We start from the raw sequence: 19,201 nt of genomic DNA, 5'->3' as shown, positions 1-19,201 counted from the left end.
CTGTCAGATGGCCATCTAGCCTCTGTTTAAAAACCTCCAAGGAAGGTGATCTTGACATTAAGGAATTCCTGATGAGCTGCTGAGTAAGGCCAGGGTTTAATGGAATACAGTTAGAAACTCATTGCTCAAATGAAATGATAGCAATAAAATAAGCTGGTTGGTGGAAATTTTTCAGGGACCCATCTCACATGAAGCTACCTTATACTGAATTGGACCTTTGGTCCATCAAGGCCAGTACTGTATACTCGGATTGGCTGCAGCTCTCCAGGGTCCCAGGCAAAGATTCTTTGACTGAAGATGCCAGGGCTTGAACAAGGGACCTGTTGCAGCATGCCAGGCAGAGGCTCTGTCCCTGAGCCATGGCTCTTCTTCTTACTACTTAGCGCTTTTCACGGAAGATAAAACAACACACCCTGTTCCGGTTCTTTTTCTTATCACTTTATTGTGGCTTGTGCACTTTTTGTTTGTTTGTTTAGTTGAAAACTCACTCATCGTGTGCCATCCTTTTAAGTCAAAATTTATTTTACTTCCCTGTTTTATGTACAGGCATCATTTTAAAAAACCAATCTTATTAAAAGAAGAGACTCCCCCCCCCCCCAAGCACCCGCAACAGCTCTGCAATATTAAGGCTAGATCAAAAATCAAGATTTCTGCCAGCAGATGTATGATTTTTATGGTCTCATTGGTTGTCAATTGTATTATGAATGTCAGAGGAATTACTCTTGCAGACTTCAGAGAAAAAAAAGCAGAGACCCCCCATTATATTGTATGACCTAGAAATACTGTTAATTCCCAGAACTGAAAACCGTTGACCGTCTCTCTCCCCTCCCCCCCCCAACAGTTTGATTCAGGTTTTCTCTCTCTCTTTCTCTCCATTTCTGTCCGACAGGCCTAGATGCCTTTTCTGATTCTTACCCTGTCTTCTGCATGGCCGGGCGTGCACCATCTTCAAGCTCTAACTTCTCTCCACTGCTGACTGCTGTGTATTTAGCAACCCTTTAAGATTCTTGTCAGAGCTACACTTCTTGTTTTGAAACAAAACAAAATGGCCACTCCTTCAGTGCTGGTGTCTTTTTTGGTGGGACCGGGGTGTGTGTGTGTGAGTGGGGGGGATTCCTCTTTCTTTCTTGTACACGTGTAGCTTTGCCAGATACTGTTACCTAGTCTTACAAAATGTGGTGTTAATAACCATTTGCTGTGTACAGCAGAGGAGAGTTGACGGATTTAAGAATGAAGTTCATAAGTAGCTGTTTTCTCTCTGATGAAAGGTAGTTAAAAAAAAAAAAAAGTATCCTACAAGGTATTCTTAAAAATAGCATGATGGTGACCTTTACAAGAACAAACTGTTTATTAAGAAATAATAATTATTTATAAAAAAATAAAAGTAAGGCATGTGCTCACAGTGCTTTAAAGTGTATTTAGAGACCTTATAACATGGTTTAACATCAATACGGAACTCTGGGTGTCTTGTGCTTATTGCTTACACTAAAGTAGCAGCACTGTTTAGTCTTGGTGTGGAACTTCAACAGTTATGCTTTTCTCTACTAATCTTGGTGACTTTGTGTATTTGTCTTTCTAACTTCTAATAAACTCACTCCAACTGATGTCTGTCTCTGTCTACTGAGTGCTGCTTTCTCCCATTTTCTACAGTAGCTACGTAGGATTTCTAGAAATAGGCTTGTAGTTAAGTATCTGTGGATTCCCCCCCCCCTTCCAAAATCGAGGTATGTAGGTCTCTGCCACGCAAATCTGGTATTGTAGATTCTCACCATTGGCCGATTTGTGAATTTTATTTACTTATTCGTGGTCCAGTCACAGCCTGTATTGACCCTCCATCACACCCATCATGTTTGTTCCATCATTAAATCTGTGGGAAACATGGCGGTTTTGCTGTTCTGCCACCCGCTGTTTGCAGGTTTTGCCATTCATGGTGATCCCCTGCAAGTGGTGAGGGATCTACTGTAATGGAAAATCAAGATTTTTTTTTAAAAAAGTATTCCAATACCATGCTGCTAAATATTGATATAACATGAAGAAAACTGTAAATTTTCATCATGTCTATGGAAAACAGTACTTAAGTGTAAAGCACAAGAACTTGAATAGAGAAGTGTGCCCGGCATATGCTTCTGCTGGTAGATATCCTGCGTAACAGTGTGCTGCATAAAGCCCAAATAGATAGGACATTAAAAAAAAATGCTCAAACGAATCTCGATGCCATTCTTCTGCTTGGTGTTGGGCTGTTACTGTATTCACCTGACTGCATCTTGGTTAGCATGGAGCGATTTGCAGTATCTTTCTGTACCCTGCGATTGGTTGCTTTTGAAATGCATTCTCTAAGGAACCACACCTCCCTGTAACATTTTTGTATACATTTGTGAATTGCGTACCAGATCTCTGAAGTCTTGCCTTTTCGAAAAAGAGGGCAGGGAAGCTTTCCATGAGCAAGCTTCAGCTAAACACATGTGAATTGCACAATTTCTCAACTTGGTGAAGCTGGCATGGGAGAACAATGTCCAGTGTGTTTGCCCAGGATACATGGTTCTGCTAATTCAAGAATATTAGAGAAGCTAATAATATAAGAAGCAAACACGCTTCCATTATGTGACATTGAGGTGGGTAAGCTTTAGTAGGGGAGGGGCTTGCGCAGTGTGAAGTCTGCCATTGTAAGTAAATGCTCACCGGCGACAAAGGCCAAAAGCTTTTCTTGTGCTTTTCAATGTGCTCATTTTTTCCCCACCAGGATGGCACTGGATCCCTAAAGCGCAGCGGCTCCTTTAGTAAACTTCGTGCTTCCATTAGACGCAGCAGTGAGAAGCTGGTTAGGAAGCTGAAGGGAGGAAGTTCACGAGAGAGTGAACCAAAGAATCCTGGGTAATTATTTTTTTCTAGATGTGACAGAATGTTCCTCTTGTACACATCACACTGTGTAATAGGTTCCTCCTTCTGTAACCATCTGATGTGTGAAACTTTAAAACACACAGACACACACACAAATAATCTGACGGTAGTTCTTACAAATGTAACAGAGAAAATGTTACCTGCACTTGTTGAAAGTTGGTCCAAACAGCTGGGAAAATCTGAGCTCTGTACTTAAGTTTGATTGTAAAATTTTCAGGGCTTTGTAAAAGTAAAACTTTTTGATACCATATAAACCACAGGATGAGTTCATAATTAGCTATTCTGTCTTCCTGTCTTAGGCCGCAGGAATAGCAGTGATAGAATTTCAGCAGTTTCCCCTTAATTTCTTCTAAATAGGTTGAGGATAACGAAGGTGATATTGTAGTTTGAAATAACATAGACAGATATTTCTAGCATATGGCGTTAGGTTACAAACTCTAAATTAACAAACTGTGGATACCCATTTGCACTTTTTCATTATTAAAGATGTTTCTATATAGTACTTAAATTGGCTGCCCTAATGATTGGTTTTTATCGAAGATAACACTTTAAAGGAATTATTAATGAAACAAAACCCATCGCACCAGTCCTTGCAGCACACAGTAGGTAGTTTAGTTATGAGGAACCACTTTGGCCCTTCTTATGAAACCTCTGCTGATTGTCACTTGTGGATATTGTGTTGGGATTTGTTGCACAAAAGCACAGGCTATTCACTTTTATTATCCCTGAGTGACTAAGCAGAGGCTAATTTCAGAAGAGTGGCTGTTAGAGGGTTTTTGTTTTTTGGGTTTTTTTTAAAGTGTTTTCCAAAATCAGTTTTAAATGGAGACGTGACAGTATTAACACCAGCTTTATTTGAGAAAGCTTGCCAATAGTATTTCACTATGAGCAGTGCAGATGTCAGGTGCAGTTCTAATGTACAGGTTAGCAGCATTGGCTGCTTATAACAAAATTAACAGGGCCTATCAGTATTTATGAAGCCGAGGGTGGCCGTGGTGGAGCTGGCTGGCTGCTGTGAAGGCGTTAGGCTCCTGCTGCTTATCCAGTGAAAAACTTTTGTAAGAAAGGGGCCACATTATTGACCCAATGTTCCCTTAGACTTTTGCGCCATTCCCTGCATGTGAGCTGGCCAGCTGTTTGTGGGTCAAAAGTTCCATTGATTAAAAGCTGTAAGGTGCCCAGAGCTCATCTGTCTCTGACTGAGAAGCTGGAAAAGGGAGAGCTAAGTGGGTGCAGGAGTTCCAGGTTCTCGGCACAGTGCCTGGCTCTTAACAGAGGCCAGCTTTGCCATTTCCCCAACATGCTGCCCTGGCCCCTCCACAGAAGCAGAGCAGTAGGCCCCTCTTGTCAAGGAAGTCCTCTAGTCCTCTGTATGACTGGTGGCACCATCTCCACTTCTGGCCATTTAAATAGCTATCCCCTCTTGTTGGCCTCCACCAGTGCCAGCCATTTGGGTTGTGCTACTCAGTACACTGCCAGCTAGTCTGATCCCCTTACCGAAACCTTTGTGTTAGTGGTCAAACACTGTGTCCCCTGCCAGTGAATGACATAATGTAATTATCCGTTGAGTGCTGGGAAGCTGTTCTGTCTGCTCCTGTGCTACGAGCTGCTCCTGAAGCTGCTGCCCTTCCCCTTCCTCGCCTTTTGAGCTGCTACTCAGATCCTTTCTCTTCTGTAATGGGAGTACGTTAGTGTTAAGAGTTATGCAGAATTCTTTCAGCAGATGTGGTGACTCTTTTAAAGGGGGAGAATAGATTCTTGCATCCGTCACCATATCGAATCCTTATTGGCAGGTTGTTTCGGTCTCAGTGATGGAGGAAGCTCCCTTTGAAAACATAAAATCAGAGTCTGCTTCTCATGCTGACCAGGCCATGTTGGCCATGTTGTAAGGCAGACTGGAAAGTTAATAAAGCAAAACATAGTTGTTCTTACACTGAAAAACTGGATTCATCCAGGTGCTATACAGTATTGCCTACTCAGAAGAATTCCCATTTATTTAGAACACAGTCCAGTAGCGCCTTTAAGACCAACAAAGTTTTATTGAGTGTTTCATGTGCTTCTAGCACACAAAAGCTTACGTTCTCAATAAAATTTTGTTGGTCTTAAAGGCGCTACTGGACTCCCAACTATGTTCTGTTGATTCAGACCAACACGGCTGCTCACCTGGATCTGTCTAACTTATAAAGTTAGATTTAGGATACTGCTTCACATTTTTATTCTTCAGTGACCTCAAGGGTCATCTAGTCTAATCCCCTTTACAATTCATGAAATGTACAACTACCCCCCCCCCCCGCCCCCGCCATTGATTGCTGCTCTATGCCTAGAATATCCAATTTAGATAAGAGCATAAGAAGAGCCCTGCTGGATCTGACCACCGGTCAATCTAGTCTAGCGTCATATTTCGCACAGCGGCCAACCAGTTGCCCTGGATGGTCAGCAAACCACCTGGCACTGGTCTTCTGAGGTTTAGAAGATGATGGTATTGGATTTATATCCCACCCTCCTCTCCGAATCTCAGAGCGGCTCACAATCTCCTGTATCTTCCTCCCCCACAACAGACATCCTGTGGGGTGGGTGGGGCTGAGAGGGCTGTCACAGCAGCTGCCCTTTCAAGGACAACCTCTGCCAGAGCTATGGCTGACCCAAGGCCATGCTAGCAGGTGCAAGTGGAGGAGTGGGGAATCAAACCCGGTTCTCCCAGATAAGAGTCCGCACACTTAACCACTACACCAAACTGGCTCTCAAAGTAGAGGTTCCCTTTATTCATCGTATCTAGCAGCCATTGATGGACTTACCCATCATGTCTGTTCCCCTTACCAATACCTTTGTGCTGGTGGTCCACACTATGTCCCCTGCCAGTGAATTGCATAATGTAATTATCTGTTGAGTGAAGAAAACAGTTCAGACGCTTGAGTATTTTTCAGCATGTAATGTGAAACTTGGCATACTGTACTGTGAACTTTGGCTAGGGCTTGATAAGTGGCCTTTCCCTGAACTTGTGCAATTGTATATTAATAGAGCTATGAAAATTATAATTAACATAATTAGTGTTTCTTGCCCCACATCCCAAAGCTTAACTATTTTAAAGCTGGAATCTTGCACACACTTCTAAATATGCTCAATCATAGGTAGGAATCCACAGAGCTACTTGGGTATCCCAAGTGTGACTTAAACCAAGCCTCCCCCCCAACCCTGTGATACATCAGAAACACTTTTTGAAATGCTTCTTATTTGCAGAATCTTGCTGCCATTTTGAGAAGTATACCCCAAGTTCCTGTGGGTACATAGAAGCGATCGTATGCTTCTATGGATGCAGCCCACATATCATCTTTGAAGATGGACCCCCAAGTTGAGAGAGCAGGCAGACTAGCAGATTTGTAACTTCCCATGGGCTTGATCCTATCAGCTCTTCTGCTGATGCAAACAAGAGTAACCAAAAAGGCTAGGCTGGGGATCATGGGCCACACAGGATAGGGACCACAGGGAAGATGGGGTTGAGAGAGATTGTCCCTTTTCTCTTGAAAAGTGGATTGAATCTATTCACATGTATCCTCAGATCTCTTGTCATCCTCAGATGATTTCCCCCCCCATTAGTTAATGGAGATTATGTTTAGATTAACTGGTGACTTTGAAACTTGAAAGTTAAGAACTTGCGTTCTACTTAAATTATTTTAGAAAATCAACTTGACTTCCTTCATCCAGTAGACTGCATTACCAATTAAGTCTCATAGAACTATTATTTCCTACCTCATTGATATCTCCTTGAAGGGGATTTTAAGATGCAAGAATAGCAGTGCTATTAACCGGCTGCAGGCTGCAATGCAAAGGGAAATGCTGAAAACGAGTGGTTTTCTATAATCCTTCCTCAAAAGTGAAACATTTGCCAATTCGCTTGCCAAACTTAATGTTCAAATACATTGCTAGATCACTTTTGTTCTAAAATTATTTTATAAGATAAATAAAGGGCTTTGATATGCATATTTTGTTTATATTATTTTACCCTTCTCTGTTGTAAATTTTTTTAAAAATGGACCTTGATTTTCAGTTTTTCCTTAAATGTGCTTAGAATTTTGAGTTTTGCATTTATGTGCTTTGAACATTTTCGTTTTGTGTGTCCCTGTATTCTTAGATTAACACATGACTGCTTTACTGTATATTTTGTACCAATAAATAACACTGAGGTGTCAATGCTGCATGATTTACCACTTTCTTTGTGTTGCTAACACCTGTGTTTTAGTGTCTGCGCACGCAGTGTAGTTTTTGTGGAGGCTTTTAAAAACATAGTGCTTAAAAATGGTTGTAAGAGTTCTGAAGCTGTGCCTTTTGTTCACAGTTTTGATGTCCAAATGCCAGAGTTGCTGCAGTCAATTGTTTCTCTGATATTTAAGGATAAGAAAGCCCACTGAATCCAGCATTGTGCTTAAGCCACATTGGCTGGGGTCTAGACAACTACTTTAGTGATACCAAGTGCGATCCTCTTTGCATAATGAATAGTACCTCTCTATAAAGACTGGTTTTCCAAGTGGCATAGAGGTCTTCCCAGAGCTCTGCAGGTATGTGTGTAACTGCCTGCACAGTTCTTTGGGATCAGAGGTTTTTAAGAACATAAGATATTGGATTTATACCCCGGTCCTTCACTCTGAATCTCAGGGCGGCTCACAATCTCCTTTTACCCTCCTTCCCCATACAAAACACCCCGTGAGGTAGGTGGGGCTGAGAGAGCTCTCCCAGAAGCTGCCCTTTCAAGGACAACTCTGCAAGAGCTATGGTTGACCCAAGGCCATTCCAGCAGCTGCAAGTGGAAGAGGGGGGAATCAAATCTGGTCCTCCTAGATAAGAGTCCGCACACTTAACCACTATACCAAACTGACTTTCTTGTCTTCTGGATCAGACCGGTGGTCCATCTAGTGTAGGATTCCGTCTTGCACAGTGGCCGGCCAGTTCCTCTGGATGGCGAACAGGGCATAGAGGCTGAGGCCTTCCCCTGATGTTGCCTCCTAACTCTGGGATTCAGAAGTTTAGTGCCCCCGAATGTGGAGATTCCCCTCAGCCACCATGGCTAGTAGCCGCTGACATACCTATCCCCCATGAATCTATCTAACCCTCTTTTAACGCTGTCTGTTCCTGTGGCCATCACTACATCTTCTGGCAGCGAATTCCACATTGGTGTTACTCTGTATGTACATGTGCCTTTCCCCCTATAATTGTAAGACAGTTGGCTCACCACAAAAGAGCCCCGTGGCACAGAATGTTAAAGCTGCAGTACTGCAGTCCTAAACTCTGCTCATGATCTAAGTTCTATCCCCGGCAGAAGCTGGGTTTTCAGGTAGCTGGCTCGAGGTTGACTCAGCCTTCCATCCTTCCGAGGTTGGTAAAATGAGTACCCAGCTTGCTGGGGAGAAAGCATAGATGACTGGGGAAGGCAATGGCAAACCACCCCGTAAAAAGTCTGCTGTGAAAACATTGTGAAAGCAACGTCACCTCAGAGTCGGAAATGACTGGCGCTTGCACAGGGGACCTTTCCTGGCTCACCACATGGTCTGCCGCTTCATCAGTGGCAGGGAGGGTGTCTGAGGTTTTGCAAGAGGCTTCCCTGCCTTTTCCCTTACAAAATGGTCAGTTCAGTGCGAAAACGTGATGGAGAAAGCTGTCCAGCTCCCTAAGGTTTTCAGCCTGGACAGCTGGCTAACAAGGCGGTGGTCTTTACATTCAAGGAGAAGAAACTCCTGGGGCTGAGCTGTCGACAATTAGCTGTACAGCAACTACATTGTTTGATTTTTCAATACCCGTTATTGTTAATCGAACATCTGCAAACAGAACATGATTAAGTGAGATGTTGAAGAAGCACATAGAAGATAGTAATTGGTTGTGCACTGTTTGCAAATCTGGCCATGAACACCACTGAGTTTTTTAAAAGCATGTTCTTGATTTGTAGATGGGTTGACTGTTGGGTGATCTTTTAAAATTGTGGTAGCAATTTCACTTATATAAGGATACTGCAGAGTTAAAATGATAGTAGTTTATTAATCAGCAGTTAAGGCCTTCTGAGGACTAGAATAGCAAGGGAAAGCTTGGTCTGTTTATCTCATAACCTGGTCTGACTTGGATTACCCAGGCTAGTGCAATCTGGTCAGATCTTAGCAGCTAAGCAAGGTTAATATTTGGGATGGGAGATCATTGAGGAAGTCCAGGGTTGCTGTGCAGAGGCGGTCAATAGCAAACCACTTCTGAATGTCTCTTGCCTTGGAGACCCTGTAGTGTTGGCTGTGACTCGACAGCACTTTATACACATGCACGCACACACAATCCAGTTGAGAGGGACAGTGTCATCTGGCTCATGTTCTTCTAAATCAGGAATGGCTAAACTAGCTTAATATAAGTTACATAGAATAAATATCAGATGTTCGAGAGCCGCAGGATATGAATGTCAGATGTTTGAGAGCATAAGGACTAAGAACATAAGAGAAGCCATGTTGGATCAGGCCAATGGCCCATCCAGTCCAACACACTGTGTCACACAGTGGCCAAAAAAGCCAGACAGAGAGTTCCAGCAATATGCTATGGCTAATGGACCTCTGCTCCATATGTTTATCCAATCCCCTCTTGAAGCTGTCTATGCAGGAAGGAAGGAAGGAAGGAAAAACTAGATGAGGGAGGGAGAGGTAGCAAGAAAGCAACTTTAAATGCATTTTCCAAGCTGCCAGCTGCCTTGGAGAAGTGATTTAAACTGGCAGATGGGGCAGTGGGGGCTTCCAGAGCCACACAATATGTGTGAAGAGCCACATATGCCTCCCGAGCCATTTTGGCCACCCCTGTTCTAAATCGTGCAGAACCAAATAATCGCATGCAGCTTTCATTTTAGAACTCCAGATCTGTGGAGACCTCCTCATACAGTTAAGCGCAGTTTATGGTGATGTTGCACGTCAGAACAGCATGTTGTATTGGAGGTCTGGAGATTCTTCAACACAGGATGTCGTGTAGCATAGCTTCTGAACTGACATCACGTAAACGAAATTACATTTACCGTTCCCTGGGCAAACACAATCAAACGGGATGTCTTGGTGACGGTTTTGAGACCCTGAATACATGTCTGGTAGTAACGTCTTTAAAAAGCACGCTGCAGCAGAATTCTTTATGCGTTTGTGTGTTCAAAGCTCTCAGTTTTCAGCCCTTCTTATCGGTTTATCCTTGCATGTTCACTGTCCAGCATGAAGCGTGCCAGCTCACTGAATGTTCTTAACATGGGTGGCAAAGCTGCTGAAGACCGCTTTCAAGTAAGAAGCCCTATAATATTTTTATGCACATAGATGGTAATAGTTAGGGCCTGGATCTGAGTTCTATATTTGTTGATTTTAAAATAGCAGGAATGGGGTGTGTGTGGGGGGCATTCAAGCATGTACTCAGTTGTGTGGAGGCATAAGAGAAGCCATGTTGGATCAGGCCAGTGGCCCATGCAGTCCTACAGTCTTGTGTCACACCAGGTGCCATCAGGAGGTCCACTAGTGGGGCCAGGACACTAGAAGCTCTCCCACTGTTGCCCCCCCCCCAGCACCAAAATACAAAGCATCACTGCCCCAGAGTTCCAACAGTACCCTGTGGCTAATAGCCACTGATGGGACTTCTGCTCCATGTTTATCCAATCCCCTCTTGAAGCTGTCTAAGTTTGTAGCTGCCACCACCTCCTGTGGAAGTGAATCCCATATTTTAATCACCCTTTGGGTGGACAACTTCCTTTTATCCGTTCTAACCTGACTGCACAGCAATTTCATTGAGTGCCCATGAGTTCTTGCAGTGGGATAAAAGTATTTCTTTCTCTACCTTTTCTTTCCCCCATGCACATGGCCCACCTTTTGCTAAAATGGGGAGTCCCTTCACACATTCACCGCCTCATAAACTTGACTCCCTTTGAAATAGCCACCCACACATCTGCTTGCCTGTGTGAACTGATTGAGTTTTATGTAGAGACGGTGCAGGTACTTCATACTGGCTCCTTGCTTTGTCCTTGGCAGCTCTAGAACACAGCAGTTGCTGGGATTGCTTCTTCATAGTGGATGCTAGACAGATGTAGCAAAGCTTGACTGAATTAGAAGGATTGTAGAATCCGATGCGTCCTGCATTTCTGACAGTTGTCCATGCAGGAATCTGTCTGAAATCACTAAAAGGACAGATAGTGTGCTTCACAGAGCTGCCTTTGATAAGGGATGCAGCTGCTGGGGCAGAATCTGCCACCGCACACATAATGGCAGGCAGAACATACCTCCTAGCAGTGTTAGGAAGTGTCCAGTGACATCTTATGCATTCAAAATGCTAATAAAGCTCTCCAGAGTTTGAGTCTCACTTGCCTGAAACACCACCACTGCACATTTCACACCTTTGGCATTTAAGATGAGTCAGGGATGTCCATTGGAATACTATTTTTGTCCTCATTCAGATGAGGCAGAAGAATATTTTGCACTGCTGAAGCATTTGAGGGGGTGGTACCTCCTCTCGGTTTAGGAGATGAGCTTCCCCACTTTTGCGAAGGGGAGCAAGTCTGTCCTGTTTTGGTAGGGATTTTAGTTTGACCGTGAAAGCGGCTAGAATTCTAAAATGACAGTGAGCGGGATCCCATGAGTTGCATCCGGTGATGCGGAAACATAAACTGCCTTAGTGCTGTTACGCTTGCAGCAAGACCACGTGCAAGAGTTAGCGCTTTCCTCTCTGTATATTATAGTACCCAGAAATTGATTGCACAAGGCTTTGCACAAGATGAAACGCAAGCGGGGGTGTGATAAGTTTGACTTGGTGCAAGTGACTACCACTGTCTCCCCCCCCCCACACACACACCCCCCCCTTGGATTTCTGCTCGGGACACTTTGTGCTGGATCCAACCAGCCTCCTTTTCCTACTGCAATCTCTTGCATTCATCAAAGAGCTTCTTTTGAAGGTCGGGGTGGGACGAGAACTTCCAGAGTAGGATTCGAACTGGGTCAAGGAACTAGGTACCTCTCTGAGTGATGCCATACTGACACAGGTCTCCAGGAAACGCTGAGCATTTTTTAAAATTAAATGCTTTTAAATGTTCACTTGCTGACTGTTTGATCACCAAAGGGACAGTGTCTGGCAGCATCAGCTGAGACTGCAGATTTGTTTGGAAATAAAACCTCTCAAACTCCATCTCTGCATTTCCTGTAACAGTTACCTAAATCACCAGTGTCCTGCGTTGCGCCTGTTAACTAATGCGTAACCACAACTAACTTGTGTGTAAAAGTAGCAACTGCTTCTGTACTAACGCGTACTTAATTTGTCTGTCAGAAAGGCCTACAAGAAAAAATGCACAGTTTTAACAGCATTTCCAGTTGGCTAAAAATATTCTTGCATTAATAGGTGAAACTTGGTCCAGCCCCCTCCCCACATTAAGGTACTCTTGACTTTTAAAACCTGAGCACACTGCGCCCCCCCCCCCCCCGACAGCTCAGAGGTTTGGAGTGAGACTAAGACTTTTGGGTAATGTCCTGTGGTTAAGAAAGAGGTGGCAGAAGATAAGTACATGGGGTGAGGCGTGTAGATGAAGAAGATGATACTGGATTTATATCCCGCCCTCCACTCCGAAGAGTCTCAGAGCGGCTCACAATCTCCTTTACCTTCCTCCCCCACAACAGACACCCTGTGAGGTGGGTGGGGCTGGAGAGGGCTCTCACAGCAGCTGCCCTTTCAAGGACAACCTCTGCCAGAGCTATGGCTGACCCAAGGCCATTCCAGCAGGTGCAAGTGGAGGAGTGGGGAATCAAACCCGGTTCTCCCAGATAAGAGTCCGCACACTTAACCACTACGCCAAACTGGCTCTAGATCATGGAAAGGGTTTCTTAACAGCTGTATTGTAGTGGTAGTGTTCACTCTGTGGCTCAGGGAGAGCCACTTTTGCAATTACTGTCGATCCAAAGGGGCCATGATGAGAGTCTGGGCTCAGGGAGGCTCACTGCTTATCTGTTCCCCCAGCAGTGGCTGTTTCAAGATAGAAACCACCTGCCAATCACGAGCTGCACCCAACAAGGCTTTCGCCTGCTTTCCCGAAACACAGGGCAGGTGTTATATTGGGAAACTGTCCAAAAGAGCCCCATTTGGCTCCTGAGCTGTTGGCACGTGAGAAGCATTTAAATGTTCCAACCATCTTGCATATACACCTAAAATGTGAAGAGGAAAGGGGTTCCTGCAGCCTTAGTACCAGCCAAGTGGTTTTTTTTAAGTGGGTGGGGCCAGGTAGTGCTTTGGCTTAGCAAGGCTTCTGATTGGCCACTGGAGATATGGTTGGCTGTGCAGATATTTAAAAACACTGCTTTGGCAGCAGCTGCCACCACAGCACAAGAACCTTCATTGTGTGATTGAAAGTAAGCTGTGGCACCTACCACACTGTATCAGAATTCCAGATGTGCTCACGGGCTCAAAAGATTGGGGACCACTGCTTGAATTTATGAAATAGTCCTAAATCCCATCCCGGTTCTTAAATACCTAACACACAGTTGTCCGGCATTGCACTATAGCTTAGATTTCTTCAAAAATCTCCACTGGAAATAGGTTAGTGGAACACAGTCCTTTACCTGCCCCCCACCCCCAATCTGCCCCCCTTGCAGGAAGGAAGAACCGATGAGAATTGTCCCCCATGAATGGAAATAATGCAATCAGACATCTTGGGCTGTGTCCTTTTGCTCAGCTAATGGTGGCACGTCTCCCTGATGCTGCTACGGGATGCAAAAAATGTGAAGTTGGACTTAGGGATGTTCAAACGTTAACCAGCTGCAAGGTATTCTGTGGTCAGGAATTGTTTATAAATCATGAATCCAAAGGCTGTATATGCGTTGGATGCTTGTGCTTCATCCCTTTGGGAAAGCTGAGAGCTCCAGGCTGCGTTGGAGGCAGTGCAGCAGAGGCGGCTGGTCTGCAGGCCAGAGAGAACATTGGCCACAGTCAATATATAGAACTTTCCACTCACACCCAGACTAAGCATCTATGTAATAGGAATATAATAGTGGTTAACAGAGACGGTAAGAATAGCTTCATTATAAACCTGAAGCAAAATCCACTTGTTCAGTTGCACAGTCGAGTCCAACTCTTTGCGACCCCATGGACAAAGTCACGCCAGGCCCTCCTGTCTTCCACCATCCTCCGAAGTCTGCTCAAAACCCACTTACCCATAGGCTTGTCATAATAAGGTTTTTATGGATTTAAAATTTTCTAAGCATCACATGGTAGGTAAGCCAATACTTGCTTGTTTTTATTGCTCAGCTCTGTTAACATTTACTAGTTTTTCTTGTGTTTGTTTTTTTTTTTAAATGTTGGAATTATTTGGAACTGTGTTTAAACTTTTTGCATTCTTTTCCTCCCCATGCAGGGACGAAATAATTGTCTGAGTGCCAGTCAGACTGATTTGGCTCACTGAGATTCTGGGACAGACGCTAGCTAAAAATTCCCTTGTGAATTGCGGAGCACTGAGTTTCAAAAGTCCTGGGTTTCTGCCCCCCTCCCCCATCACTGTCTTTCTAGGACCCGTCTAGTCTAGAGGCTGTGGACTGCTGTTCCTAGACTGCCTCAAAAGGTGGCATTTCTATAGGAACTCCCTAGTTACATGGATAGCTTCCTTGTGAGGAAACAACATGGAGTGTTTGTTACGTCGTCTGCTTGCTGAATGGAATTCTGTTATTGATAGGAATTCTGTTACTGATAGGTTACGGATAGCAGCCCTGAGAAGAACACACACACACTGAAATCGAAAGGCTAAAGCAGCTTTTAAAAGAAACTGTTAAAACAGGGTTGCGTGTTTGTAAACTGTAAGAACTGTGGGATGAGAAGACCCCACATTGGGGGCACTGTTGTAAAAACCAAGGCTGTGCATTGTTACAGCACTGCATCATTGGCTACCACAGTTTGTGTCTGATGTGTGATTCGGTTTCCATAAGCAGTGAAGCAAGATGCTTAAGGTTTAGATGCCACTTCGGCACACAGCACTTGTTACCCACATGTGGCTTTCATAGGCCTAAAGAAAATAAATGGAAGCAGTGTGATTCACTTAACCAATGATGGAGGGGCAAGGCACAGGTGTAGGACTCTTTACCTGGGTCCTGATGATGACAGCTCTGCATCTCCTCTCCCCCCCCCCCCAAAAAAAAAGCTGGTTGCCTCTTAACTTTTTCCTCTGTTCGGAATGGAAGCAAGAAAAAATGAAGCAGGGACTTCATATATTTGACTGTTACGCCGTGCTTCCAATGCAGATAGGTTTAAAGATAAACTTGCTTATAAAGCAAAAATTATACTACATCGCAGTTCTTGGTTGAAAGATCATGTTTCCTAATCACTGTTACAAGGTGGTAGAAAAGAACGCACTGGCAACCAGAAACAAAATTAGCATTATCTGTTACAGCATAAGAAGCGTACCACTTCTAAACAAGATTGGCTATCAGATAGCTGAGAACACTATCTAAAAACTACTTAGGCTTTCAAAATCTTTTAAAAACCCAAACGTCCGCCCATAAAACACATGGATGTCTTAGTGTGGAGGTACATGGGTCAGCTCTCTAAACCAGCAGCTGCTGACTGAGGTAATGCTCTGATGAGGACATTAAAATTGGTTTTAGGGGCATAGTTTGGCAAGCCTTGAATTTAAGAGAACTTTACCTGGATTTACATAACAGAGATGTTTAAAATAAGGTTCTCCGCCATCTTAAATGTATGCAGTTCTGTGCACAGTCTAAACAAACCTTGGAGATGGAGTGTAAAAACAGAATCTGCCTCAGGGACAAACTGTTACATCCATGAACTACAAATAAGTCTAAGAAATATTCAGGTACCCTCCCTGGATGGTAGCAACCAGGCTTTTACCCCCTCAGTCATTTCTCCATTTGGCATTCTTGCTTGGCAAAGGACACACGTTCCCATCCATCTCTGTTTCCCTGTTTCAAAGTCCCAGTTTAGGTGTTTTTGTACAGTAGTAGAAATGTCACACACGGTCACTTTGGAATAGTTTTATAGAAAAGATGGTCTTTGTGATGTGGATATATATTCTGTTTCTCAAGTGTTTTTTTTAAAACTGGATGGGGGGGGGGAAGTTAAGCAAATATACTAGCCATTTTTCAGAATGCAAGACTACAGCGCTATGTTTTAAGACTTTCAACAGAAGGGATGATACTCAGAACTGCAAGTCTTTAAGCAGCAAGATACATTTTTTTCCTGTAGGCCTTGTACCTGCTTATCTCCCTAATTCTGCATGACTAATTAGTTTTGATGAAAGGAAGACACACAGGAACATCATTTCAAGTGAAGGCAATACTGCTTTGTTCCTCCCTGCCAGTTAATGTAGTTGTCCTGTATCTCTAGGCTCCTTTGTCTTCCAAAGGAAAAGTGTGCCTACCTGTGAGAAAAACCAGTATAGGACTGCGGTTAGGCTTCGTTCATTAGAAGTCAAGACAGGAAAGGAAACCCCAGTAGGTGCAGTTAAGAGCTGCAGGAACCAAAGCAGTTACAGCTGCGTCTTGCGTAAGCCACTTCGTTGTTATGCTGCATGCTAAACTGCTCCCATCTTCTCTTTCAAGCCTATGAGCTGATGGAAACCATTCTGCAATACCCAGCTGCAGTCCATAATGCCCGCCCCCCCCCAGCAAGATGTCCTTGGGGCAAGACCAGCCCTTTTGGGCAGGGTGGGAGTGGCAGAGAAATTACGCTGCATGAGATTCAATTAAGAGCCTTGCAAAAACCCCAAACTTTAAAGCACGCAGGTGAGCAGATTGTGTGTGTCTCTCTCTCTCTCTCTCTTCAAGTAAGAGTGAGATAGCTTGATAAGCACATGCTATCACAGATGGATCTCATTTTGCACCTACCCAGACTAACTGTACAACTGGGATACAAGTACTGTAAAAGCTGAGAGCACACACTCCCTACACACACACACACTCTTGGAGCCTGTTCGTTCCATGGTACATATGCTCAGTCTTGAAGTCTTTCCCTTAGTGCAGAAAGCCATAAGGGGTGCCTCTTTTCCCAAATGCAGCACGACCTACATTTCAATGTGGCTTTGGGTGGGGTGGAAGCAGTCCCTAGTCTGATGTAGCTCCAGTACCTGATGAATTGCAGCCCCTTCCAAAACGTGGCTATCGGGCTCCCTCTGCTATAAAACAGAACATTGAGCAACAACCTTTTTATCGTGTCCTGTTAACTCCGACACAAGGTGTGGATCCCCCAAAGCCCCCCCCCCCCATTTCAATGGATCACACCTCCTGGAAATGGGATTAAAATGTCCTCCCTGTTGAGAGGAAAGCTGCCGTTGATCTTAGCTTTTCTGAAAAGCAAGCACATTAATTGCAGCCAGCATGGCATGAATCATAAGCAGGAGTGGAATTCTTGCAGGAGCTCCTTTGCATATTAGGCCACCCCCACCCCTGATGTAGCCAATCCTCCAAGAGCTTACAAAAAAGAGCTTTTTAAACTCTTAGAGGAATGGCTACATCAGAGGTGTGTGGCCTAATATGCAAAGGAGCTCCTGCTAGAATTCCACCCCGATCATAAGTAATACGCTGCATCGTTGCTTTTCCCACAATAAACATCTTGGCAACACTTAATTTGCCTCTTGGCCCCTGCTTACCAGCACTCTGGGCGGTCTTAAAAATGGTCCCAGTTTGCCATGTATTGCTTCCCTTTCATTTTCAATACAGTTGTGGAATGACTTATTTCAGAACTGCCGTCTTGCCCCTTTGGGAAAGACTCTAGCTGAAGCATTCAGATATCATCTGTAATTAGTTGTGTCCACTTGGATTTGTAGGGTCATTCCTTAAGCACACCTTTAAAGACATCTGTCTTGTTTCTTAGTACAGATAAAGACTTCTGGAATAGTTCCTCCCTCCTCTCCCTAAAAGCATCTTCTAGAAAAGTACTTCTATAAAGGCAGAGGTTCAGTCTGAAAAGGCCAAGAGTTAAGCGCACCTTCCAACATACCCTCCATGATGTGTTAAAATAACGTTTCAACTAGTTAAACTCAAAAAGCGTACAGATGAAGCACTGAATTTCTGCTAGTGTCTGCAGGATGTAATTTTAAACAGTGGACAGATCAATATGTTAACTTTGTAGATAGTGTTCAGGTTTTTTTCCTGTTAATACTAACACATTAAGGCTGGAAAACTGTAGGAATGTTGGAGTTAAAACTGTAAAAGATTCCACTGATTTTTTGGATATGAAGTCCGGTTGTGTTGTACATATAAGCTGAAAATGAAATGTGTAGTGCTTGACTGCAAATGTTTACAAATGTTGAGTTGAAATGCACAAAAGTGCTAGACCATTTGTTTTCTTGAAAGCTGCTATGTTGTGTTAAAAGTAACGAAATAGACACTTGCTGGTGAGCAAGTTTAGTTGTGTTACACCTGACCACACTATCATGTGCATCCTTTACCTAAAGCCCCCATGTACTGCTCTGTAAGAATCCAGATTTTTATTCCATTCTACTCCCTTTTTACTCCAAATTAAACCTTGCACAGGAGAGACTTTGTTAACACTAAACTCAGGATTGGAGCTGTATCTGTATGAGAAACATGAAGCTGCTGCTGAAAACGGGAGCTTCAGGTAGAGTTCTCTTCTCCCTTCTCTAAGGTGTCCACAGCTTCCTTGGCATGCTGCCATTTTAGCTGTGAGTTCTTCCCTCTACACCCACTTCACAGCATTGGCTGCAGCTTGCGGGGCTAAGGAAATGCACAGCATGCTGGGAATGAAAATAAGTTCTACAGGCGAGGGCAGGAAAATTGACACAAGGCTGCTAATTTTGGTGGCAACTGTGTGTTTTTGGTAATGTGGACTTCTGCCCCTAGAGATTTAAGTATTACAGAGCAGAGTTATATGTAAGTTAAGAAACCACTGAACTGAAGCTGAAATGTTAGCTCCTTTACCTATGGGGATGCTTAAGCTATCCAACGGACAGGAGAAAAGTCTTTTTTTAACTGAATTTTCTTTTTAAAAGCATCGCTGAAATTCACTTCAAAGCACTGAGGCTACTTGGGTCAGGGAAGGTTTGATGAGGGAGTAGGGTTGATAAAGAGGAGGAAAATCTTTGCCCATTGGGATGTATTAGAATTACCTTCTAGCTTTGCATTGGAAAGAGTCTAAAGCCAAAACCCAAAACATTTAAATTTTGGAAAAAAGTTTAAAAAAACCGTGTTAAGCCAAACTTGAATGTTAAAAAGAACTCCCTAGATGCCATTCCCAAAAGAAATACAGTTTTCAGTTCAGCACCAAATAACCATAAATCACTATTTTTTTAAAAAGCCCAATGTGTTGATTTTTCCAGTAAACC

General features: G+C 43.7%; 1 protein-coding gene across 8 annotated transcripts in view; it reads left to right on the top strand.

Annotated features, from left to right (window-relative positions):
* Window positions 1-14,427, top strand: part of KLC1 (kinesin light chain 1) — a 79,834-nt gene extending 65,407 nt beyond the window's left edge. For 2 of the 8 annotated variants that reach the window (XM_060263126.1, XM_060263124.1), the window contains exons 14-16: window positions 2,741-2,871; window positions 10,106-10,172; window positions 14,267-14,427. In XM_060263126.1, coding sequence (XP_060119109.1) covers window positions 2,741-2,871; window positions 10,106-10,172; window positions 14,267-14,314 — 246 coding nt within the window. In that variant the 3' untranslated portion in view covers window positions 14,315-14,427. Of the gene's footprint in view, window positions 1-889; window positions 1,605-2,740; window positions 2,872-10,105; window positions 10,173-14,266 lie in introns of those variants that run through there. The other 6 variants (XM_060263125.1, XM_060263123.1, XM_060263128.1 and 3 more) reach the window with 3 other exon arrangements.
* The last annotated feature ends 4,774 nt before the right edge of the window (window positions 14,428-19,201 follow it).

Source organism: Heteronotia binoei, chromosome 21, assembly GCF_032191835.1.
Source record: "Heteronotia binoei isolate CCM8104 ecotype False Entrance Well chromosome 21, APGP_CSIRO_Hbin_v1, whole genome shotgun sequence".
Classification (NCBI taxonomy): Eukaryota; Metazoa; Chordata; class Lepidosauria; order Squamata; family Gekkonidae; genus Heteronotia; species Heteronotia binoei.
The sequence above is the reverse complement of the archived record's forward strand: the minus strand, read 5'-3'. Positions and strand labels throughout refer to the sequence as shown.